Source organism: Cherax quadricarinatus, chromosome 49 (genome assembly GCF_038502225.1).
Source record: "Cherax quadricarinatus isolate ZL_2023a chromosome 49, ASM3850222v1, whole genome shotgun sequence".
NCBI lineage: Eukaryota > Metazoa > Arthropoda > Malacostraca > Decapoda > Parastacidae > Cherax > Cherax quadricarinatus.
Genome location: NC_091340.1, coordinates 22,666,858 through 22,693,194, shown reverse-complemented (window position 1 = coordinate 22,693,194; position 26,337 = coordinate 22,666,858). Strand labels below are relative to the sequence as shown.

The 26,337-nt window shown below is 40.9% G+C and overlaps 1 protein-coding gene across 1 annotated transcript in view; it reads right to left on the bottom strand.

The window, feature by feature from the left end:
* LOC128697066 (uncharacterized) overlaps positions 1-26,337 on the bottom strand; it is a 233,916-nt gene that overhangs the window by 120,694 nt on the left and 86,885 nt on the right. The window contains exons 2-3 of the mRNA XM_070095253.1: positions 25,841-26,009; positions 25,179-25,329 (exon numbers count right to left, since the gene is read on the bottom strand). Of these exons, the coding sequence (XP_069951354.1) occupies positions 25,179-25,329; positions 25,841-26,009 (320 nt within the window). The remainder of the gene's footprint in view (positions 1-25,178; positions 25,330-25,840; positions 26,010-26,337) is intronic.

Below are 26,337 nucleotides of genomic sequence, written 5' to 3'. Positions count from 1 at the left end.
CACTGATCTACCCCTACCTCCACTATGCTATTGATGCCTGGGGCTCCACAATGACAAATCACCTAAAGCCAATAATAATCCCCCCTCCTAAAAAAAAGCTGCAGTGCAAATGATCACACAATTCACAGCTAGACAACCCCCCCCCCCCTTTTCAAAAACTTAAACCTACTCACTATATAAAACATTCACTCGTACTACTGTGCAACCTACATTTACAGAACAATCAATTCTAATATAAATCCCGAACTGAAGCACTTTCTTGACAGTTGCAATAGGACTCATGGAGATAATACTAGGCAGAAAAATATGACATTCCTTGTGTCAGGTTAAACCTTTTCTAAAACTCAAGGTACATAAAAGGACCCAAAATCTAGAACTCTGCCAGAAATCTCCGGAACTAAGGTTAAAAAACACCTTATCTCCTTAACCTACCCCGGCCCATCATAAATAAATATGTAAAAACTATACATGCATTTCCTCAATATCATAAACTTAGTTAAAACATTATAATCAATATATACATACATACATACTCTCAATATCTGTAATCCTCTCAAATGTTAATCATTCCATTGTGTCCACCTTAGGTTAATCAAAACTGAAATTCTTTTCTCCCAAACTTATTAAAGCCATATAACATGAACCAACATAATAATCAATTTTCTCGTATTCATTGTAACTCACCTAATGACCATGTGTACAATTATTGTACTGATATTGCCTTATTAATCTTAAGTTAGTCTTAAGTTTGTCTGAAATGCTCTGCATATAAAGGGGCTTTTGGCATGTACACCCAATTGTTATACAGGTCCGCCATCACAAATCCGGCAATCAAACATCCGGTTCCATCAGTTATACCTTTGATACACCTTAGAAAAGCTTCGAGAGTTAATCTACTCTCTGAGCCCGGCCATGGGCCAGGCTCATCTGGTGCTTGCCTGGTCAACCAGGCTGTTGCTGCTGGAGGCTCGCTGCCCCACATATCCATCACTGCCTGGTTGATCTGGCACCTGGTGAAGATACTTGGCCAGTTTCCTCTTGAAGGCTTCTACACTTGTCCCAGCCATGTTTCTGATATCTTCTGGTAAGATGTTGAATAGTCTGGGACCCCGGATGTTGGCACAGTGTTTCTTTATTGTTCCCACCACTCCCCTGCTACTCACTGGGTTTATTTTATACTTCCTCCCACATCTCTCACTCCAGTTTGTTGTTATGGCAGTGTGCAGATTTGGGACCAGGCCCTCGAGTATTTTCCAGGTACATGTATATATTATTTTTTTATTATCACACTGGCCGATTCCCACCAAGGCAGGGTGGCCCGAAAAAGAAAAACTTTCACCATCATTCACTCCATCACTGTCTTGCCAGAAGGGTGCTTTACACTACAGTTTTTAAACTGCAACATTAACACCCCTCCTTCAGAGTGCAGGCACTGTACTTCCCATCTCCAGGACTCAAGTCCAGCCTGCCGGTTTCCCTGAACCCCTTCATAAATGTTACTTTGCTCACACTCCAACAGCACGTCAAGTATTAAAAACCATTCGTCTCCATTCACTCCTATCAAACACGCTCACGCACGCCTGCTGGAAGTCCAAGCCCCTCGCACACAAAACCTCCTTTACCCCCTCCCTCCAACCTTTCCTAGGCCGACCCCTACCCCGCCTTCCTTCCACTATGTATTTCTCTCTCCTCTGCTCCAATGAATGCATGTTCAAGACTTGTAGGAGTTCCCAGTAGTTTAGGTGCTTTACAAACTCAATGTGAGCCACAAATGATCTCTGTATTTGTTCCAGCTTCGATATTTCTCCTGCTCTGAACGAGGCCATCAGCACTGAGCAATATTCTAAGGGAGCACTAGCGATTTGAAGAGTGTCACCATCGGCATTATTTCCCTCATTTTGAAAGTTCTCAATACCCACCCAGTCATCTTCCTGGCTGTCATAATCTTTGTCTTGTTATGGTCTTTAAATGAAAGGTCTGCTGACATAATTATTCCCAGGTCTTTTATGTGTTCCTTACACTCTATTTGGTGACCCTCTTGAGTTTTGTATATAGTGTTCCTTTTGCATTCTTCATTTTTTCCATACCTAAGCAGCTGGAACTTATCACCATTGAACGTCATGTTGTTCTCCACTGCCCATTGAAAAACCCTGTTTATGTCTTCCTGTACTTTTTTAGTATCCTCTACCGCAGTGACTTTCATGTTCATTTTAGTGTCATCTGCAAATGATGATACAAAAGTGTGCCGGGTGTTTTTGTCTGTCTGCTATGAGGATGAGAAACAGCAGAGGTGCCAGGACAGTGCCTTGGGGCACTGACCTCACTGAAGCTGGACCTTGCCCTGTTCACTACTACTTTTTGTGTTCTGTGTGTTAGAACTTGAAACTCCATCTGCCTACCTTCCCCGTAACACCCATGGCCTTCATTTTGTGCGCTATCACTCCATGATTGCATTTGTCAAATGCCTTTGCAAAATCTGTGTAAATCACATCTGCATTTTGGTCGTCTTCCAGTGCCTCTGTAATTCTGTCATAATGGTTCAGCAGCTGTGACAGGCATGATCGTCCTGCTCTAAAAGCATGCTGGTTCGGGTTATGTTGGTTGTGCTGGTCCATAAAATTTGTAATCTGCTGTCTCATCACTCTTTCAAAGATTTTTATGATGTGAGAGGTCAGGGCTACTTGTCTGTAATTTTTAGCTAGTGCTCTACTACCTCCCTTATGCAAAGGAGCTATGCCTGCACTCTTTAAGGCCTCCGATATTTCGCCTAGATCTAAGTGCTTTCTCCAAAGAATACTAAGGGCTCGTGCCAGTGGTACTTTGCACTTCTTTACAAATAGAGCATTCCATGAATCTGGTCCAGGTGCTGAGTGAGTGGGCATGTTTTCCATTTCTTTTTCAAAAACTATGGGATTTGTGCTAATGTCAGTTAGATGGTCTCCACGCCCTTCTTCTGGAGTGAAAAATATTTCTGCATTTTCTACCTGAATACTGACTCATACTGTTCTTTTAGGATTTCACTCATTTCCTGTTCATCGTCAGTATATGAATCTCTTCTCAGTAGTGGTTCAATTCTACAGGTAGTTCTTAGCTTGGATTTTTGTAGGAATAGAAATATTCGGCACTAATTTCGACTAGCATAATTTCAAATTTCCAGGATTGCCACACCAACCTGCTGGTACTGTTTGGTGGTGCTACTTGCTGCATCAGTCATTCCAATTTCTTTTTCTCCATTTATTGTTATAACCTGCTTACTTTTAGCCCTAGCCATGGTTCTAATGAATAAAAGAAATGTTTCTCGTTGTGTAAAGCACATACACAGTACATTGTCCATAAAGGATAAGGTGGATTTGAAGCCACTGTCGGTTACCATGAGCTCAGTTTTGTGATGCAGGAGAATATGCTTCATTATTATGCTAATATCAACACTACAGCTTGTTTACCTATCATAATTGATCTAATATGATATAATAAAATACATAAATAACATAAAAACATGTTAAATACTCCAGAATTAATAACATTTGGCATAATACAGAGCGGTTCAACAGAGGTATGAAGAGGATATGAGATATAAGTACCATTCTCCTATCCCTGTCTCGGGGGCTTGTATTAGAGAAAACAGAGTATAGCATATGGCTAACTGTGATATACACTCATAGTGCACTATAAAACTGAAACAAAAAAGCTATTTTCTCTACATAGATTATCATACATAGCAGCATATGTGTAGAGAACCTAGGATAACCCAAAAAAGTCAAAGTGGCTTATTTCTAGTACAGTAGGGCCCCACTTATACGGCAGGTTAGGTTCCAGGCTACCTCCGTAAAGTGGAACACCCTTTTTTCCACTTATAAATGCATACAAATACTAGATAATAAGTTTACACTAACATATATTAAGTTAGCAATAGAACTAGGCATCAAAAAAACAATAAAAAAGTACAATACACACACAGTGCACTCATTACTTACCTTAAAATATTTATAGTCTTAATCTAGGGTGAAACAAGTAGTATTTATTGTAAGAAATCAAGTGTGGTATGTTGACCATGACTTGCTCCACATAAAATTGTCACACTATGGTATTAGAGGGCACTCCTTCAACTACCTAAAGTCTTACCTTAGCAACAGAAGCCAATATGTGTACGCAAATGGGGCTAAGATAAGATAAGATTTCGTTCGGATTTTTAACCCCGGAGGGTTAGCCACCCAGGATAACCCAAGAAAGTCAGTGTGTCATCGAGGACTGTCTAATTTATTTCCATTGGGGTCCTCAATCTTGTCCCCCAGGATGCCAAACCCACACCAGTCAACTAACACCCAGGTACCTATTTGCTGCTAGGTGAACAGGACAATAGTGTAAGGAAACGTGTCGAAATGTTTCCACCCGCCGGGAATCGAACCCAGACCCTCCGTGTGTGAAGCGGGAGCTTTAGCCACCAGGCCACCGGGCCACCAAACTCTTCCGCACATCCAATTACAGTTGGTGTCCCACAGGGAAGTGTCCTTGGCCCTCTTCTCTTTCTCCTATACATAAATGACCTACCAAATGCTTCGCAATTACTCAAACCCACACTATTTGCAGACAGGGCCAGATCAAGAAGTCTCCGGGCCCTAGGCTATTCAGATTGGCGGTGCCCCTTTGAGTTACAGGTAAGCGAAGCGACCCCTTCCAGCTTGGGGGTGGGGGGGGGTCAGTGTGAGCCTGTTCAACCCTGTAACCCTATCAGGTACCTCCCTTAACATTTAGAGGCGAAAACAAACATTTATCCATACACATCAATGTCTATCAACAACACTTCAGTCAATTTGTCACAGTACAAGTCTAGATAACGTGTAATTACTACAGAAAATTGGAGAGGAATCTCCCATACTCACCCATTAGCGGGAAAACACAGCTGTTCTGATGTAAACAAAGGCGTGTTGAGTGTTGCCATCTATGATTAGGTTTATTTATTTTGATTTTATTTTATTTCATTATTTATTTTTGTTATGATTAATTTTTAAAAATCAATTAGGTTGTTAGGTAAGACACATATGCAACAGTTAGGTATCTTTATTATGAAACGTTTCGCCTACACAGTAGGCTTCTTCAGTCAAGTACAGAAAAGTTGATAGAAGCAGAAGATACTTGAAGACGATGTAATCAGTCCATCACCCTTAAAGTTTTGAGGTGGTCAGTCCCTCAGTCTGGAGAAGAGCATTGTTCCATAGTATGAAACAATATGGAGAAGAAGTGACAGGATGGAGCTTTTTATAGCGGTGAGACGTAGGCCACTAGGAGAGGTAAGAACTCAGATGTTGAGAAGTCAGGTCCCTCTCAAATCCAGCCCCTCTCACTAGTGGAAGTTGTCGAAGTTGATTGCAGGTCTGTACCAAGATACCCTTGTGTTGCAGTGTCTGACAGATTGAACATTAAAATGGTATAAAATACCGACAGGTTGTTAGGTAAGACACATATGCAACAGTTAGGTATCTTTATTATGAAACGTTTCGCCTACACAGTAGGCTTCTTCAGTCAAGTACAGAAAAGTTGATAGAAGCAGAAGATACTTGAAGACGATGTAATCAGTCCATCACCCTTAAAGTTTTGAGGTGGTCAGTCCCTCAGTCTGGAGAAGAGCATTGTTCCATAGTATGAAACAATATGGAGAAGAAGTGACAGGATGGAGCTTTTTATAGCGGTGAGACGTAGGCCACTAGGAGAGGTAAGAACTCAGATGTTGAGAAGTCAGGTCCCTCTCAAATCCAGCCCCTCTCACTAGTGGAAATTGTCGAAGTTGATTGCAGGTCTGTACCAAGATACCCTTGTGTTGCAGTGTCTGACAGATTGAACATTAAAATGGTATAAAATACCGACAGGTTGTTAGGTAAGACACATATGCAACAGTTAGGTATCTTTATTATGAAACGTTTCGCCTACACAGTAGGCTTCTTCAGTCAAGTACAGAAAAGTTGATAGAAGCAGAAGATACTTGAAGACGATGTAATCAGTCCATCACCCTTAAAGTTTTGAGGTGGTCAGTCCCTCAGTCTGGAGAAGAGCATTGTTCCATAGTATGAAACAATATGGAGAAGAAGTGACAGGATGGAGCTTTTTATAGCGGTGAGACGTAGGCCACTAGGAGAGGTAAGAACTCAGATGTTGAGAAGTCAGGTCCCTCTCAAATCCAGCCCCTCTCACTAGTGGAAATTGTCGAAGTTGATTGCAGGTCTGTACCAAGATACCCTTGTGTTGCAGTGTCTGACAGATTGAACATTAAAATGGTATAAAATACCGACAGGTTGTTAGGTAAGACACATATGCAACAGTTAGGTATCTTTATTATGAAACGTTTCGCCTACACAGTAGGCTTCTTCAGTCAAGTACAGAAAAGTTGATAGAAGCAGAAGATACTTGAAGACGATGTAATCAGTCCATCACCCTTAAAGTTTTGAGGTGGTCAGTCCCTCAGTCTGGAGAAGAGCATTGTTCCATAGTATGAAACAATATGGAGAAGAAGTGACAGGATGGAGCTTTTTATAGCGGTGAGACGTAGGCCACTAGGAGAGGTAAGAACTCAGATGTTGAGAAGTCAGGTCCCTCTCAAATCCAGCCCCTCTCACTAGTGGAAGTTGTCGAAGTTGATTGCAGGTCTGTACCAAGATACCCTTGTGTTGCAGTGTCTGACAGATTGAACATTAAAATGGTATAAAATACCGACAGGTTGTTAGGTAAGACACATATGCAACAGTTAGGTATCTTTATTATGAAACGTTTCGCCTACACAGTAGGCTTCTTCAGTCAAGTACAGAAAAGTTGATAGAAGCAGAAGATACTTGAAGACGATGTAATCAGTCCATCACCCTTAAAGTTTTGAGGTGGTCAGTCCCTCAGTCTGGAGAAGAGCATTGTTCCATAGTATGAAACAATATGGAGAAGAAGTGACAGGATGGAGCTTTTTATAGCGGTGAGACGTAGGCCACTAGGAGAGGTAAGAACTCAGATGTTGAGAAGTCAGGTCCCTCTCAAATCCAGCCCCTCTCACTAGTGGAAGTTGTCGAAGTTGATTGCAGGTCTGTACCAAGATACCCTTGTGTTGCAGTGTCTGACAGATTGAACATTAAAATGGTATAAAATACCGACAGGTTGTTAGGTAAGACACATATGCAACAGTTAGGTATCTTTATTATGAAACGTTTCGCCTACACAGTAGGCTTCTTCAGTCAAGTACAGAAAAGTTGATAGAAGCAGAAGATACTTGAAGACGATGTAATCAGTCCATCACCCTTAAAGTTTTGAGGTGGTCAGTCCCTCAGTCTGGAGAAGAGCATTGTTCCATAGTATGAAACAATATGGAGAAGAAGTGACAGGATGGAGCTTTTTATAGCGGTGAGACGTAGGCCACTAGGAGAGGTAAGAACTCATAAAAAGCTCCATCCTGTCACTTCTTCTCCATATTGTTTCATACTATGGAACAATGCTCTTCTCCAGACTGAGGGACTGACCACCTCAAAACTTTAAGGGTGATGGACTGATTACATCGTCTTCAAGTATCTTCTGCTTCTATCAACTTTTCTGTACTTGACTGAAGAAGCCTACTGTGTAGGCGAAACGTTTCATAATAAAGATACCTAACTGTTGCATATGTGTCTTACCTAACAACCTGTCGGTATTTTATACCATTTTAATGTTCAATCTGTCAGACACTGACTCACAAGGGTATCTTGGTACAGACCTGCAATCAACTTCGACAACTTCCACTAGTGAGAGCGGCTGGAAGAGGTGACTTCTCAACATCTGAGTTCTTACCTGATTACATCGTCTTCAAGTATCTTCTGCTTCTATCAACTTTTCTGTACTTGACTGAAGAAGCCTACTGTGTAGGCGAAACGTTTCATAATAAAGATACCTAACTGTTGCATATGTGTCTTACCTAACAACCTGTCGGTATTTTATACCATTTTAATGTTCAATCTGTCAGACACTGCAACACAAGGGTATCTTGGTACAGACCTGCAATCAACTTCGACAATTTCCACTAGTGAGAGGGGCTGGATTTGAGAGGGACCTGACTTCTCAACATCTGAGTTCTTACCTTTACTGCTTCCTGTCAATTCTTTTCTGTGCTTGACTGAAGAAACTGACAATGAGGCATTGTTCTTACCTAAAGATGGCCTAACTGATTGCATATGTGTCTTACCTAACCAACCTGTCAGAAATGACTACATGCATTTGTGTTGAATCTGTCAGAACACTGGACAACACAAGTCTGTAGGTTTTTACGAACCTGCAAGTCAACTTGGAGCAGACAATTCACTGGTGAGAGGTACTGGACCTGTGACACCTCTTTCTGGCATCTGTTCTTAGTCTCAGCCTGGACCTGCGTCTTCACCATACTAAGTGGCTCTCCATCTGTAAGCTATGCTGTTGTCATACTGTGGGCTGTGTTCTTCATGCATTGACTGAACAATGAAAACTGAACTGATGGACTGAGGTACTATGTTCCACAGTCATCCCTCCTGGCCCTATATCACTCGCTTATTTACCTCTATCTCACCTATGGAATCTGTTAATGGGGCTCAACAACAATAAATCATCTCAAACCACTAATTACCCAACAAAATAGGACTTGTTCTAGCAACTCCTACCCCGCTGCCACTGAAGTGATACTCCACAACATTCACCCAACACCCATCGCCTACTATTCACCCGAAGCCACAGCCAATGGACAAGGGTCAGAACAATAAAAGAAGATCCAGTAACCAGCTAAGGACTCCTAACATCAAAGGTGAGAGCAGTAATAACACGAGGAAAACTTGTGGTACTGCCAGCCAGGACACAACCCTCATCACCCACCGACACCATCACAACACACGACAGACGACAACAAACATGGCCGCCGCTGCAGTCCAAGATAACTCCTTCCCAGTATTTGATGTCAAGAAGATCACCGACCCAGAAATAGCTAAACTCCTTATGATTCAGAACCAAACGATCACCAAACTAACTCAAGAAATGCAGGAACTAAAGGCTAGCAATGCAGATTACCTCAACAAGATCACTGCTCTAGAACATAAACTAGACACTCTAGAACAACAAAGCAACACCCACACCCGGTCCCTAGACACCATCAACACTTTAAAAGACCAAGTCACCCTACTTACTACCAACATTACAGAGGAAAGATCAAGAGTGGACCAACAACTTGCAAATGTCATAATCAACTTCCAAGACCATAATGACCAACAGCAGCTATCTGACGCTGTTGTAGTTAACAGCAAACATCTCCCACCCACAGTCACCCAAGAGACCTGCATAGAGACCACCCTACAGCTTATCAAGGACCACCTTCGCCTTAACATACGTAGTGATGACTTAAAGGATTGCAAACTGATGGGCTATCATGCAGGTAAAAAAACAGTGCTGTTAAAATTCCAAAATAGCTTACAAAGAAACAACCTACTAAAAACATCTATTACTATGAAAACTGATGTTTACGTCAATGAGTGCCTTACCAAAATGAGACAAAACCTTCTTTATCGGCTAAGAAAACTGCGCTATGCCCAAAAAATCCACCAGTGCTTTGTGAGGGATGGAAAAATAGCAGTTAGGAAACAGCCCACTGGAAAGAGATACTTCATCTCCACAGAACATGACCTTAAAACATTCCTAAGTGAGGCTGGACTAACAGAATCAGAGTAAAGTGCAGATAATACCCATAGTCCACCGTTAGTGTTATATTGTCATATTGTCATAAATTTGTGCCCCCCTAAAATTCTAATACTCCAACTACTTTTAATTGTCATTGTTGTACTCAACGACCATTCTACCTCATAGTCTTAATTGTATTAAATATCTACAGAATCTATCTCCTTTATTACAACTTACCACATCACTGTTCCATAACTTGTCTTCAATAATTCTACCTCACTTTAAAAAATACTCAATTGCCCAATTTTATTCTAAATCCCTATTATTGCCCAATTTTACTTTAAACTATATTGATCAAACTTATTGTAAACTCTTTTATTGACCATTTTTATTCCATACTTTTTTAACCTAGTATTTTCAACTACAACTTTTATATCATCCTATCTACCATCTTACTAGCATATTATAACCAAGTCATTGCCATTTTTATTTTTATCAATTCTTTTGTTTTTATTATTATTTTGCTATCTTAATTTTATCCTGTCAATTTAAATCTAATTATACTCTAATTCTTGTAAACAACTTATATAAGACCTTAGTGCAATTACAATTGAGAGTCTTGTTCTTTCATTATATTATTAGATTAATCACAGTTTTACTCTAGCTCATTCTAGCTCAATACATAGTCAATACCAAATTCACTATACTAGACCATAGTGCAATTACTAGTGAGAGACTGGTGCTATTTGTAATTTGTATTTTTATATTATTAGACTAAAGTTGTTGTACTATAGCTCTTTCTACCTCAATACATAGTCAATACCAAATTCACTATATTAGACCATAGTGCAATTACTAGTGAGAGACTGGTGCTACTTTTAATTTGTATTTTTTAATTTGTATTTTTATATTATTAAATTCAGTTGTACCATAGCTCATTCTACCTCAAGATATAGTCAATACCAAATTCACTATATTAGACCACAGTGCAATTACTAGTGAGAGAATAGTGCTATTTTTAATTTGTACTCTTATATTATTAGATTAAACCTATTGTACTTTAGCTCACTCTAGCTCAAAACAGAGACTCCACAAAAGTCATTATTAGACCTTAGTGCAATTACAAGTGAGAGTCTTGTTCTATTTTTAATTTGTATTTTTATATTATTAGTTTATACCTAGTTGTACTTTAGTTCATTCCAGCACAACACACAGACAACATCAACTTCATTATGTGTAGTAGTGACTATACCCTACATGACCAAAATACTCTAGCTATATACTTGTCCAAACTTCCTACCACTACAGATATCAGTAGTAGAACTCAACACACAACACAGGATATAAATAACCATAATTTTAAACCTAGAAGATGATTGATCACGTTGACCCTGATCTAAACCTCCATAATCTGACACCCAATCAAAACCTATTGGAAAGTAACTGCCTTTATTACACAGCATCACAAGCCACCACTATCCTAAACAATGCTAAAAGTCTATCAGTACTAAACTACAACATCAGGTCCTTAAGCAAACACTATGATGACCTCCTAGCACTCCTTGAATCACTAAAGACACCCTTCTCCTGCATTATTCTTACTGAGACCTGGCTTAAGCAGGACACAATAGATATCTACCCTCTACCAGGATACACAGCAATTCACAACTGCAGAACAAACCAAGTTGGGGGTGGTATTGCAATCTATTACTCTAACCAATTATCTTGTCTTAGCACCACTTGCTTTAGTGATGAATATGGGGAATACATTTTTGCTAATTTTACTGTAAAAAACCTTAAGACGCCTATAACAATTGGTGCCATTTACCGGATACCTCACACAAACATCCCAAATTTCAGTGAGAAATTAAAGTCACTAATAACAAACAGACAAATGAATAAGCACCACCTTCTCTTAGCTGGAGACTTCAACATCAACCTTGGCTTACTAGATGATCAGCCTGTAACTGATTTCATCAACAATATGAACAACACACTTCTCATACCAACAATAACTAAACCAACCAGGCTCACTGAGACAAGTGCAACCATAATAGACCACATATGGACCAATATACTAGCCCCCCTTAAATCAGGGATAATCACAGATAGCACTACAGACCACTACCCTACCTTCCTCCTGACAAACATTAGTAAACCACCACTTGAATACAACAAAGTCTCATTTAGACTCCATGACGAGGCCTCAGTAAGGAAGTTCACAGCTGACCTAGAGACTGTTGATTGGCCTACAGAATTCTCCAAGGCCAATGGTATTGATGACTGGACAGACATCTTTCTTAACAAATTACTTAGACTATACAACAAACATTGTCCTATAAAAACAAAACAGATCACAAACAAACGGCTTGGTTGCCCATGGCTAACCAGCACCATTCTGAAATCCATTGACAAGAAACACCAATATGAAAAGCAATATAGACAGGGCTTAATACACAAAGATATTCTTAAATACTATTCATCAGCTCTCACCAAAGTAATAAAAAAAGCCAAACAACTATACTACTCCAGTAGATTCACAGACACTAGAGGAGATATAAAAAAAACCTGGAAAACACTCTCTCAGATTCTAGGGACCCACAAACTGAGAAAAACCAAGAATATTGTCCTAACTAAACCTAATGAAACACCACTACATCCCACTGACACAGTGTAGTGATACTGGTCCTGTGAGGAGCAGCAGCAGGATAATACTGCACCACCTCTAGGGGCCCTTAACAACAACAACAGTTTGGTGTGGTCATGGGCACCAACACATGGTGTGTGATTCTCTCATACTTTATACATTTATCAGCAATGCAGATTACATGGTGAGTTTAAACATATGGCCTGTAGTTATAACTTTTCTCTTGACATATGCAAGACATCACCATCCCTGTAGAAGCCATTATTAGATGTACTAGTCATTATATTTTGTTGTTGCAGAAGTACTATGAAGATTCTATGTTCAATAAAGCCTAGAGATAAGGCCTGTGTTTCTATCACAACAATTTATTGAACATAGAATCCTGGGCTACCTGGTGGTGATCCTGCGCTAGACTACATCACAACATGGAGCGTTTACTGAAACCTGAGAGGCTAGACTGTGACCCCAGCTTATCAACGGCTGCTCAGGAATGGAAGCACTGGTTTAAGACTTTCGAAAACTTCTTGGGAGCCCTTCCTAAAGAAGATCTAGATAAACTAAGTCTGCTCATCAATTTTGTGTCACCTAAGATATATGAGGCTATTTCTGAGTGTAATACCTACGAAGATGCTATCAAAACCCTCAAGTCTCAGTATATTAAACCTACAAATGAAATCTTTGCACGCTATCGCCTTGCAACTCGCCGCCAGCAGATTGATGAGTCCTTAGAGGAATACTTTCAAGCACTGAAAATCTTAGGTAAGGACTGTCACTTCCAAGCAGTGACAGCTGCTCAGTATTGTGAAGAGTCCATCAGGGATGCTTTTATCAGTGGCCTGCAATCACCAATAATAAGGCAGCGTTTATTGGAGAATAAAACTCTCGACTTAGCCGCTGCCTTTGACCAGGCAAGAGCTCTAGATTCAGCCCAGAAGAATTCTGAAGTATACAGTACCACTCAGCCTTCTCGAGTGGTAAGTGCTGCAATTCCTGACCAAGACTCTTGCAATGAAGTGACTGTGGAACCTGCCTCAGTGACAGCAGCAGCAGGTACGGTGTGTTTCTTTTGTGGTTTTTCAAGACATCCACGTCCAAAGTGTCCTGCTCGTGAAGCAATGTGCCATAAATGCCACAAGAAAGGTCACTTTGCGAAAGTATGTCGTGCTAATACATCAACAAGAGCTAGTGCCTCCACACATTCCAGTGATCATGCGACTCTAGCAACAGTGACTTCTGCGGCTACTCCAAATTCACTGTCAAAGGCAGTTGTGAAAGTATTCATCAAAGGAACAGAAGTAGATGGTCTTATTGATAGTGGCAGCTCAGAGAGTTTCATCAACCTTGACTTAGTTAAACGGCTCTCCTTGACTCTACATCACTCATCAGGTACCGTTTCCATGGCATCAACATCTCTCTCTATTCAGACCTTAGGGTTTTGTAAGGTAAATCTCAGAGTTAATGGAAAGGATTATCAAGATGTACATTTAGCTATTCTGCCACAACTGTGCTCTGATGTTATCCTTGGTTAGGACTTTCAGAAGCTGCATGGTAGTGTCACCTTAACATATGGAGGTGAACTGCCTCCTCTTGTTGTCTGTGGACTTAGCACTTTAAGGGTAGACCCACCAAAGCTGTTTGCAAATCTTACCGCGGATTGCCATCCTATATCAGCTAAGTCACGCCGCTATTCTTATGAGGATCGGATGTTCATTGAGAAAGAAACTCAGAGGCTGCTGAAGGAGGGTATTATAGAACCGAGTGATTCTCCTTGGCGTGCACAGGTTGTTGTTGTTAAAGATGGTTATAGGAAACGGAGACTGGCTATCGATTACTCTGAGACAATCAACAAATTTACACTTCTTGATGGGTACCCTCTACCTCGAATTGACGATACAGTGAACAAAATTGCTCAGTACTACGTGTTTAGCACAATTGATCTGCAGAGTGCCTATCATCAAGTCCCTATAAGGAATGAAGATAAACCATACACAGCATTTCAGGCTAGTGATGGCCTGTATCAGTTTACCAGAGTCCCTTTTGGAGTCACCAATGGGGTAGCCTGCTTCCAACGAATTATGGATTCACTCATTCAGGAAGAGCAACTCATGGGAACTTACGCGTATTTAGATAATGTTACCATTTGTGGCAAGACCCAGGAGGAACATGATGCAAACCTTGATAAGTTTTTGGAAGCCGCCAAGAAGAAAAATATCAGTTACAATGAGGAAAAGTGCACTTTTTCAACTAAAAGGCTTAGCATCCTTGGTTATGTAGTGGAAGGAGGTTCAATATTCCCAGACCCTGAACGACTACGACCTCTACGGGAACTTCCAATGCCTCAAGACAAAAAGTCACTCCGAAGAACTCTTGGTCTCTTTGCTTATTACTCACAATGGATCTACAACTATTCAAGTAAAGTCCGCCCATTGAGTGCTACCACATTTCCTGTGACAAAGGAAGCAGAAGCCGCTTTCCATACGCTCAAACAGGACATTGAAAACTCAGTAGTTCAAGCCATTGATGAGTCCCTACCATTCGAAGTGGAAACGGATGCATCTGACATTGCCATTGCTGCAGTCTTATCTCAGGCAGGACGACCAGTAGCCTTCTTTTCGAGAACTTTTCAAGGATCAGAGAAATGTTATGCTGCTGTAGAAAAGGAAGCCCAGGCCATCATAGAAGCAGTTCGCCACTGGAGGCATTATTTAACTGGTAGACATTTCACCATAAGGACTGACCAACGGTCCGTGATGTATATGTTCGACAAGAGGCACAAAAGTAGGATAAAGAATGACAAGATATTACGCTGGAGGATGGAACTATCGTGTTATGACTTTGATATTCTGTACCGACCGGGTCAAGAGAACATCTCACCTGATGCATTCTCTAGGTCCCACTGTGGAGCAGCATGTCATGATTTGCAATCACTCTCATCTCTCCACAAGGCTTTGTGTCACCCAGGAGTTACACGCCTGTACCATTTTGTCAAATCAAAGAACATGCCCTACTCAGTGGAAGATGTGCGACAAGTGATCAGAGCATGCAGAGTATGTGCAGAGTGCAAGCCAAACTTTCATCAGCCAGAGAAGACTCATCTCATAAAATCCACCCAGCCTTTCGAAAGATTGAATATAGATTTCAAAGGACCTCTACCAAGCACAAATCAGAATAGGTATTTCCTTAACATAGTAGATGAATATTCAAGGTTTCCCTTTGTATTCCCCTGTGCAAATATGGCTGCTTCAACTGTTATTAGTTGTCTTTCACAGTTGTTCTCTATTTTTGGTATGCCAGCTTATATCCATTCAGACAGGGGATCCTCGTTCATGAGTAACGAACTTCAGGAGTTTTTGGCTAGCAAAGGTATTGCCTGCAGCAGAACAACAAGCTACAACCCTCAAGGCAATGGTCAAGTGGAGCGGTTCAATGGTACTATATGGAAGGCAGTTACAATGACATTAAAGTCGCGCAATCTACCTGTTCAACACTGGCAAACTGTCCTACCGGATGCTCTTCACTCTATTAGATCACTGCTGTGCACAGCTACTAATGCAACCCCTCATGAAAGACTCCTCAACTATTCACGTCGTTCCTCTACGGGAGCCTCCGTGCCCACTTGGTTATGTCATCCTGGACCCGTTCTCCTGAAGAGTCACCGTAGGATGAACAAGACGGATCCTTTAGTGGAAGAGGTAGAGCTCCTGCAAGCTAATCCACATTACGCCCACATTCGCTACCAAAATGGTGAAGAGACTACAGTATCTACAAGACATTTAGCCCCAGTTGAAATCCCTATTAGTGTGGAATCTCAAGATACACCAATAGATGTGAAAGATGCTTCGTTTTCTCCTGGAAAGCCCCTTGAGACTACCCCTATGGAAATAGAGGATTCTGCTCCAGCAGTTAATCAAACCCCGCTGGAAAATATCGAACCTGGTGAAGAGGCTCAAGGGCTACGAAGGTCGGGACGTGTACGTCGCCCACCTAACAGTTTGGGAGATTACTGTCTCTGATATTTTAGAAGGGGGAGATTGTAGTGATACTGGTCCTGTGAGGAGCAGCAGCAGGATAATACTGCACCACCTCTAGGGGCCCTTAACAACAACAACAGTTTGGTGTGGTCATGGGCACCAACACATGGTGTGTGATTCTCTCATACTTTATACATTTATCAGCGATGCAGATTACATGGTGAGTTTAAATATATGGCCTGTAGTTATAACTTTTCTCTTGACATATGCAAGACATCACCATCCCTGTAGAAGCCATTATTAGATGTACTAGTCATTATATTTTGTTGTTGCAGAAGTACTATGAAGATTCTATGTTCAATAAAGCCTAGAGATAAGGCCTGTGTTTCTATCACAACACGGGGGTCGTCCCACAGTTACTAAAAACAACAGACATAGCCCCACTCCACAAAGGGGGCAGTAAAGCAACAGCAAAGAACTACAGACCAATAGCACTAACATCCCATATCATAAAAATCTTTGAAAGGGTCCTAAGAAGCAAGATCACCACGCATCTAGAAACCCATCAGTTACACAACCCAGGGCAACATGGGTTTAGAACAGGTCGCTCCTGTCTGTCTCAACTATTGGACCACTACGACAAGGTCCTAAATGCACTAGAAGACAAAAAGAATGCAGATGTAATATATACAGACTTTGCAAAAGCCTTCGACAAGTGTGACCATGGCGTAATAGCGCACAAAATGCGTGCTAAAGGAATAACAGGAAAAGTCGGTCGATGGATCTATAATTTCCTCACTAACAGAACACAGAGAGTAGTCGTCAACAGAGTAAAGTCCGAGGCAGCTACGGTGAAAAGCTCTGTTCCACAAGGCACAGTACTCGCTCCCATCTTGTTCCTCATCCTTATATCCGACATAGACAAGGATGTCAGCCACAGCACCGTGTCTTCCTTTGCAGATGACACCCGAATCTGCATGACAGTGTCTTCCATTGCAGACACTGCAAAGCTCCAGGCAGACATCAACCAAATCTTTCAGTGGGCTGCAGAAAACAATATGAAGTTCAACGATGAGAAATTTCAATTACTCAGATATGGTAAACATGAGGAAATTAAATCGTCATCAGAGTACAAAACAAATTCTGGCCACAAAATAGAGCGAAACACCAACGTCAAAGACCTGGGAGTGATCATGTCGGAGGATCTCACCTTCAAGGACCATAACATTGTATCAATCGCATCTGCTAGAAAAATGACAGGATGGATAATGAGAACCTTCAAAACTAGGGAGGCCAAGCCCATGATGACACTCTTCAGGTCACTTGTTCTATCTAGGCTGGAATATTGCTGCACACTAACAGCACCTTTCAAGGCAGGTGAAATTGCCGACCTAGAAAATGTACAGAGAACTTTCACGGCACGCATAACGGAGATAAAACACCTCAATTATTGGGAGCGCTTGAGGTTCCTAAACCTGTATTCCCTGGAACGCAGGAGGGAGAGATACATGATTATATACACCTGGAAAATCCTAGAGGGACTAGTACCGAACTTGCACACGAAAATCACTCATTACGAAAGCAAAAGACTTGGCAGACGATGCACCATCCCCCCAATGAAAAGCAGGGGTGTCACTAGCACGTTAAGAGACCATACAATAAGTGTCAGGGGCCCGAGACTGTTCAACTGCCTCCCAGCACACATAAGGGGGATTACCAACAGACCCCTGGCAGTCTTCAAGCTGGCACTGGACAAGCACCTAAAGTCAGTTCCGGATCAGCCGGGCTGTAGCTCGTATGTTGGTTTGCGTGCAGCCAGCAGCAACAGCCTGGTTGATCAGGCTGTGATCCACCAGGAGGCCTGGTCTCAGACCGGGCCGCGGGGGCGTTGACCCCCGGAACTCTCTCCAGGTAAACTCCAGGTAAAAACAAAACAGATCACAAACAAACGGCTTGGTTGCCCATGGCTAACCAGCACCATTCTGAAATCCATTGACAAGAAACACCAATACGAAAAGCAATATAGACAGGGCTTAATACACAAAGATACTCTTAAACACTATTCATCAGCTCTCACCAAAGTAATAAAAAAAGCCAAACAACTATACTACTCCAGTAGATTCACAGACATTAGAGGAGATATAAAAAAGACCTGGAAAACACTCTCTCAGATTCTAGGGACCCACAAACTGAGAAAAACCAAGAATATTGTCCTAACTAAACCTAATGAAACACCATTACATCCCACTGACACAGCTAACAAGATAAACGACTTCTTCTCAAAATGGCTAAGTATTTTATCCACAGTGGTATATTACAGACCATTCTGGAGAAATACCCTGACTTTGCTAGCTGTAAATAAAGCATTACCACATGTGTGCATGTGTGTGTGTGTGTGTGTGTGTGTGTGTGTGTGTGTGTGTGTGTGTGTGTGTGTGTGTGTGTGTGTGTGAGTATGAGTGTGTGTGTGTATGAGTGTGAGTGTGTGTATGAGTGTGTGTGAGTATGAGTGTGTGTGCGTGTGTGTATGAGTTTGTGTGTGTGTGTGTGTGTGTGTGTTTATGTGTGTGTGTGTATGAATTTGTATGTGTGTGTGTGTGTGTGTGTGTGTGTGTGAGAGAGAGAGAGACTCAGCAATCAACATTTGCACCAATAACTCACTACAGTTGTGACCGGGTGTGGAAGTGTGAATTGCTCATTACTCTAAAATTTGTTCATGATTGCAGCCATGTATAAACGTAAGTAACCATTCTTACAGTATTCATTACCTTTGTAACTTGTGAGTTCATTACCTTTGTAACTTGTGAGTTCATTACCTTGTACCTAGTTCAGCCATCAAAACTTTGGAGCCCGGTCCCTGGACCCATTGTGTACCTCTGTAATCTGTAAATACCTTTGTAACTTGTAATGATTGTGACTAGACCTACCTGGAGTTCATTACCTTTGTAAATTGTGAGTTCATTACCTTTGTAAATTGTGAGTTCATTGCCTCTGTAGCTTGCTCAGCTATCAAAACTTTGAGGCCCAGTCCCTGGACCCATTATGTACCTCTGTAATCTTTTGACTACCGCCCACAGGATGGGTATGGGGTGCATAATAAACATATTAAACTAACTAAACTTCTCAAACATAGGATCTAATCTCGCCAGTAAAATCCCACATACCAATGCCCATGCCGGGGACTACCTAGATGGAAATTTCCCTAATTCCTTCTATCTTGCACCAACTGAGCCCACGGAAGTCATTGAGATCATAAAGTCACTTAAAAATAACTCGGGGAATCTGTCTCATGTCCCACCATTACTGTACAAGCGAGCGGCCCATGTCCTTTCGCATGCTATTTCATTACTTTTTAACAAGTCAATAGAGACTAGCACCTTCCCAAAACTACTCAAGATGGCAAGGGTTACACCAATACATAAAGGTGGTGACCCTACAGACTTAAACAACTATAGGCCAATAACTTACCATTGCTATCCAAAATCTTTGAGAAACTCGTGCACAGGAGACTGTATTCATTTATAACGGCTCAAAACATACTCAACCCCTGCCAGTTTGGATTCAGAAAAAATAAAAGCACTAATGATGCAATCATAAAAATGCTAGATCTGCTTTACACAGCATTGGAAAATAAGGAATATCCACTAGGAATTTTTATTGACCTAAGAAAAGCTTTTGACACAGTAGACCACGACATCCTACTCCACAAACTTGATCACTACGGTATAAGAGGCCATGCGCTTGCTTATTTCAAATCTTACATTACTAATAGGTATCAGTACGTCACCATTAAAGACACAGAATCAGCAACACGGCCACTTGATACTGGGGTTCCGCAGGGAAGTGTCCTTGGTCCCCTGCTCTTCCTCATATACATCAATGACCTTCCAAACGTATCCCAACACCTGAAACCCATTCTCTTTGCTGATGACACGACTTATGTCATCTCTCACCCTAATCTTGCCACCCTCAACACCATTGTGAATGAGGAGCTGATTAAAATATCGACTTGGATGACAGCCAATAAACTTACGCTTAACACTGACAAAACCTAATATATTATGTTTGGTAGCAGAGCAGGAGATGCACAAATTAACATTAAGATTGACAACACTCTAATTACCAGAAATAATGGGGGAAAATTCCTAGGCTTATACCTTGACAACAACCTGAATTTCAGCACCCATATCCAGCATATAGCCAAAAAAGTATCCAAAATGGTTGGGATCCTCTCCAAGATACGATACTACGTGCCGCAAAATGCCCTTCTCGCACTATACCACTCACTTATTTATCCATACCTCACCTATGCTATTTGTGTTTGGGGATCAACTGCAGCAACACACCTAAAGCCAATAATAACCCAACAAAAAGCTGCAGTAAGAATAATCACTAAATCCCATCCCTGGCAACACACCCCCCCACTCTTCATAGATCTAAACTTACTCCCAGTTCAGTACATCCACACTTACTACTGTGCAATCTATATCTACAGGGCCTTAAACTCTAATATCAACCTTGACCTAAAACCCTTTCTTGATAGTTGTGACAGAACCCACAGGCATAACACCAGACACAAACATCTCTACGACATTCCCCGTGTCCGACTAAACCTTTACAAAAATTCAATGTATGTCAAAGGCCCTAAAATCTGGAATACCCTACCTGAGAACTCTAGAACTGCAGACACATTCATCACCTTCAAAACTACCATTAGAAAACATCTTATCTCCCTGATACACCCCGTCAACTAACTACACGAATACCACCTGGTGGTTCACACTTACACTCACTCACTCATTTGACCATAAACAGAAATATTAATCTCAGTCTTAAAATAATGAATCCTGTGATACTCCAATACTGAAACTATGTACTGTGCCAAAACAAAAGCATTCACATTGCTAAACTCACAAACTAGTATTTAGTCACTTAGCCATAATACCAACTTACCTCATAATTTGTAATATTTTACAATTAAGAATAAAATTAAGTATGCCTGAAATGCCTAGCCATGCTAAGCGTTCTAGTGGTACACTCTGTAATCACAATTTTACTACATGTAAACCAAACAATAACCAAATTTCTGTAAACTCAGCATTGTAATCCTTATAGAGAATAAACTTTGAATTTGAATTTGAAAGGCTGCAGTCAGAATGATAACAAATTCCCACTACAGGCAGCACACTCCACCAATATTCAGAACACTAAACCTACTCGCCATACAAAACATCCATACTTATTACTGCACCTATTACATACACAGAACACTTAACTCTGATATAAACCCTCCCCTCAAACATCTCCTTGCCAACCTCAACAGAACACATGACCATAACACAAGGCACAGATCACTCTTTGATGTTCCTCGTGTCCATCTCACACTATGCAAAAACTCAATGCACATAAAAGGCCCTAAAATCTGGAATTCATTACCTGTAAATATAAAAGAAACACTACCTGTTTATAAATTCAAGTCTCTTCTCAAAGATCACTTACTCACCCAAAACCAAATAAATACTGAATAACTGAACCTTATAAATTGTATATCTTAAATGTTTCTCATAATTATAACACATAAATGTTAAACCTAAGACCCAATCTAACTTTGTTATTATTTAAATACACTACCTAACAGAATACTCCATTCTACTGAATGAACAGCAATGCATGCAACCATATGACCTGTCTTTGTAATACTCATTTGTGCTTTATTGTTATCTGTTTACAATAATGTTTTATCACTGATTACATCATTGCTTAGTTAATCTTAAGTTAATTTTAAGCCAGCCCGTAATGCTATGCATACAGGTGGCTTTGGCATGCTGCTCTTACCTGTATTTTTTTGTACCTCTGTATGTATGTTCAAATTATTAAATAAATAAATACATAAATGTATGGTAGCCAGCCGGGCTACCATACCAGGCCAACCCTCCCACACATATTCTATGATATTTAAGCATCCCAGAGCAATAAAATGTATATACAGTTCACTCATTACTTACCTTAAAATATTTGTAGTCTTAATGTAGGGTCAGGAGTAAGTAAATGAGATAAAACGAATAAATGAGAGAGAGAAAGAATGAGTACTTGAGAGAGAGGACAGGCGCAGAGTTATGTAAACAAACCAGGCGAAGGTAAGTTTTGTAAACGAAGTGTACACGTCTGGTTTGTGTACAAGTTACATTGTGTACAGGTTGTCTCTACATTGATACGGTAGAATAAATAAAGAAGAACACTCCCATTTTCATGTAACATCATTTTGAGAAGAAATGATGCTCTGAGTGAAGGCAATGGAAATAAGTCACTCTGACTTTTTTGGGTTATCCTAGGTTCTCTACACATATGTTGTTATGTATGATAATCTATGTAACTGTATTTGTGTATACCTGAATAAACTTACATACATACGAAAGGAATAATTTTCTACAGTTACCCCCAGTAACACATTTTCTCTTATGTTAGATTAGAGAAACTGTTATTCTTGGCATCACTTGTACAAGTTATCTGGCTACCACATCTCATATTTATGTTTATTTATTCTATTGTAAGAACATAAGAACGAAGGAACACTGCAGAAGGCCTACTGGACCATGCGAGGCAGGTCCAAGTCTCCTACCGGCTTAAGCCAATGCACCCAACCTAGTCAGGTCAGGTCACATTGACTTAAGGGAGGAACACGGCAACCGACCTGGTAGCACAAGCTATCAGGTCCAACTCACACCCACCCACATCCACTCATGTATTTATCCAACCTATTTTTAAAGCTACACAACGTTCTGGCCTCTATAACTGTACTCGGGAGTTTGTTCCACTCATCCACAACTCTATTACCAAACCAGTACTTTCCTATATCCTTCCTGAATCTGAATTTTTCCAACTTAAAACCATTGCTGCGAGTCCTGTCTAGGCTAGATATTTTCAGCACACTATTTACATCCCCTTTATTTATTCCTGTGGGGTGTATTTATCATCTTTATATGTTATGTATCATGTTTATTATATAATTTTGAAAAAAAATATTAAGGATGGATTAATGAAAATGTGTATATTAACGTAATATACAACATTTAATGAGACTCGATGATGATCGTTATTATTTGTAATATGGCGTCACTTGTGCAAGTCGTCTGCTACCACATCTCATATTTATGTTTATTTATTCTATTTTGGGGTGTATTTATCATATTTATATGTTATGCATCGTGTTTATTATATAATTTTGAAAAAATATCATAGATGGATTAATGAAAATGTGTATATTAACGTAATATACGACATTTAAATGAGACTCGGTGATTATTATTATCATTACTAATATGACGTCTGGAGACAAAACACTCTTACCGATTTTAATGTGTACCTGCACGCCAGCACAGTATGTAAGTTTATTTAAGTACAGGTATACATAAGTATAATTATCAGAGTATATATAAAATGTGAAACAACTTTTAAAAACACTTAAAATTTTGGAGTTTCCAGACAATGGAGAGACTTGGTGCTTACGGATCTCACAGAGAATGTAAACAAACCGGGTGGGCGCGGTGACCGCATTAGAAAGTCAGGTGGGGGGAGCCGTATAGGGAGTTTTGGTCATAATTTGAAATGACCGTATTAGCGGAACGCCGTAAAGTGAAACACTGTAAAGTGGGGCCCTACTGTACCTGGCTGGGAGCGCTTGAGGTTCCTAAACCTGTATTCCCTGGAACGCAGGCGGGAGAGATACATGATTATATACACCTGGAAAATCCTAGAGGGACTAGTACCGAACTTGCACACGAAAATCACTCACTACGAAAGCAAAAGACTTGGCAGACGATGCAACATCCCCCCAATGAAAAGCAGGGGTGTCACTAGCACGTTAAGAGACCATGCAATAAGTGTCAGGGGCCCGAGACTGTTCAACTGCCTCCCAGCATACATAAGGGGAATTACCAACAGACCCCTGGCAGTCTTCAAGCTGGCACTGGACAAGCACCTAAAGTCGGTTCCTGACCAGCCGGGCTGTGGCTCGTACGTTGATTTGCGTGCAGCCAGCAGCAACAGCCTGGTTGATCAGGCTCTGATCCACCAGGAGGCCTGGTCACAGACCGGGCCGCGGGGGCGTTGACCCTCAGAACTCTCTCCAGGTAAACTCCAGGTAATAGAAGAGAGGAGCTTATGACGACGTTTCGGTCCGACTTGGACCATTTACAAAGTCACACTAACGAGAAGTGGAGCAGGATGAGTATATATAGGCAGGAGGTGGTTGTAGTAGTAGCAGTAGTAGTGGAGGTGGAAGGAAGTAGCAGTGGGACTTTGTAAATGGTCCAAATCGGACCGAAACATCGTCGTAAGCTCCTCTCTTCTATGTGCGGGTTATGTGTGTATCTCTATACATAGTCTGCTATGTGTGATAATATATGTAACTGTATTTGTGTATACCTGAATAAACCTACTTCCTGTCAGAGCCAGACACAACCACTTGAGTCAACAACAATAAACCTCATGAAAAATCTAAAAAGGAGTTTATGGACAGTCCTACAACCAAATGTTCTGAAGACTCATGATGAGGACAAACTTCTCAGATGAGGAAAAAGGTGGTAATTCATTATCCCAGGTGAGGAAAACAGGGTAAGTGTACTACCCTCCAGCTCAGGTTAGGTATTCTATCCTTCAGGTCAGGTTAACTAGCCCTCCAGGTCAAGTTAAGTGTATTACCCTCCAGGTCAGGTTAGGTATTCTATCCTCCATGTCAGGTTAACTCGCCCTCCAGGTCAAGTTAAGTGTACTACCCTCCAGGTCAAGTTAAGTGTACCATCCTCCAGGTCAAGTTAAGTGTACTATCCTCTGTCAAGTTAAGTGTACTATCCTCCAGGTCAGGTTAAGTATAATAAACTCCAGGTCAGGTTAGGTGTGCTACCCTCCAGATCAGGTTAACTCACCCTCCAGGTATAACGTGGGAGAGGTAGCCAGGTTGGCACTGTCCGGCACTGACCATGCACCGCGCCAGTGTCTTCCTTTGGTGATATTCTTCTCTGTTCTTCACAGGTTTGGCCCAGGTAATTTCTAACTCACAGCCGTGAACAACGCGACCTGTACGATCAGACAACATTAATTAGTTGAAATAATTAGCACCAAACAACGGAATCTGTTAATTACCAACAGTCTAATTCATCACTGAAGATACCTAAGTGATGCACATATGTCTTATTCATCAGTAATTATACACAGATATTGTACATGGGTTTTATTCATCACTAATGATACCAAGTGTTGTACATGTGTCTTATTCATCACTGAAGATACCCAAGTGATGAACATGTGTCTTATACATTAGTAAAAAATATTCAGGTGTTGCTCATGTCTTATTTATCAATAAAGATACCCAAGTGTTAAACATGTGTCTTATTTATCAATAAAGGCAAGTGAACTTCTCTCTCTCTCTCTCTCTCTCTCTCTCTCTCTCTCTCTCTCTCTCTCTCTCTCTCTCTCTCTCTCTCTCTCTCTCTCCCTTCTAACACATTCTCCAGCTCAACATCACTTGCAGAGCTTGAGAGAGCTCCTCTCCCTCTACTGTAATCAGAGGTTCAATCACTCAGCTCACCGTTCAGTGAAGCCTTGACCACTTCAGCTTGCTCTCTGCTGGAGAAGTGTACGAAAGCATAGTCCTTCTGCTTCTTGACGCGCTCCACACCATTGCTACTGTTGCAGAGACTTCTGATGTCATCTTCAGTGGTGCTGAGGGACAGGTTGCGGATGTAGAGCACCTTCACCTGTAATGTGCAACACTGTCTTGAGTGGGACGACTTCAGTGTTGTTGTGAACCTTCGTTGTGTTGACTGTCACGTGGATACTGAGATGTACACATATCCCAGTGTATATAAACTAAGAGATACACACCTCTCAGTGTATATATACTGAGATATATACACCTTCAATGTACATGCACTGATATATATACATATCTCAGTGTACATGCACTGAGAAATAAGCACCTCTTAGTATATATTCACTGAGAGATATATACCTCTCAGTGTATATACACTGAGATATACAGCTCTCAGTGTATGTAGAACACTGAGAGGTGTGTATTAGAAGACT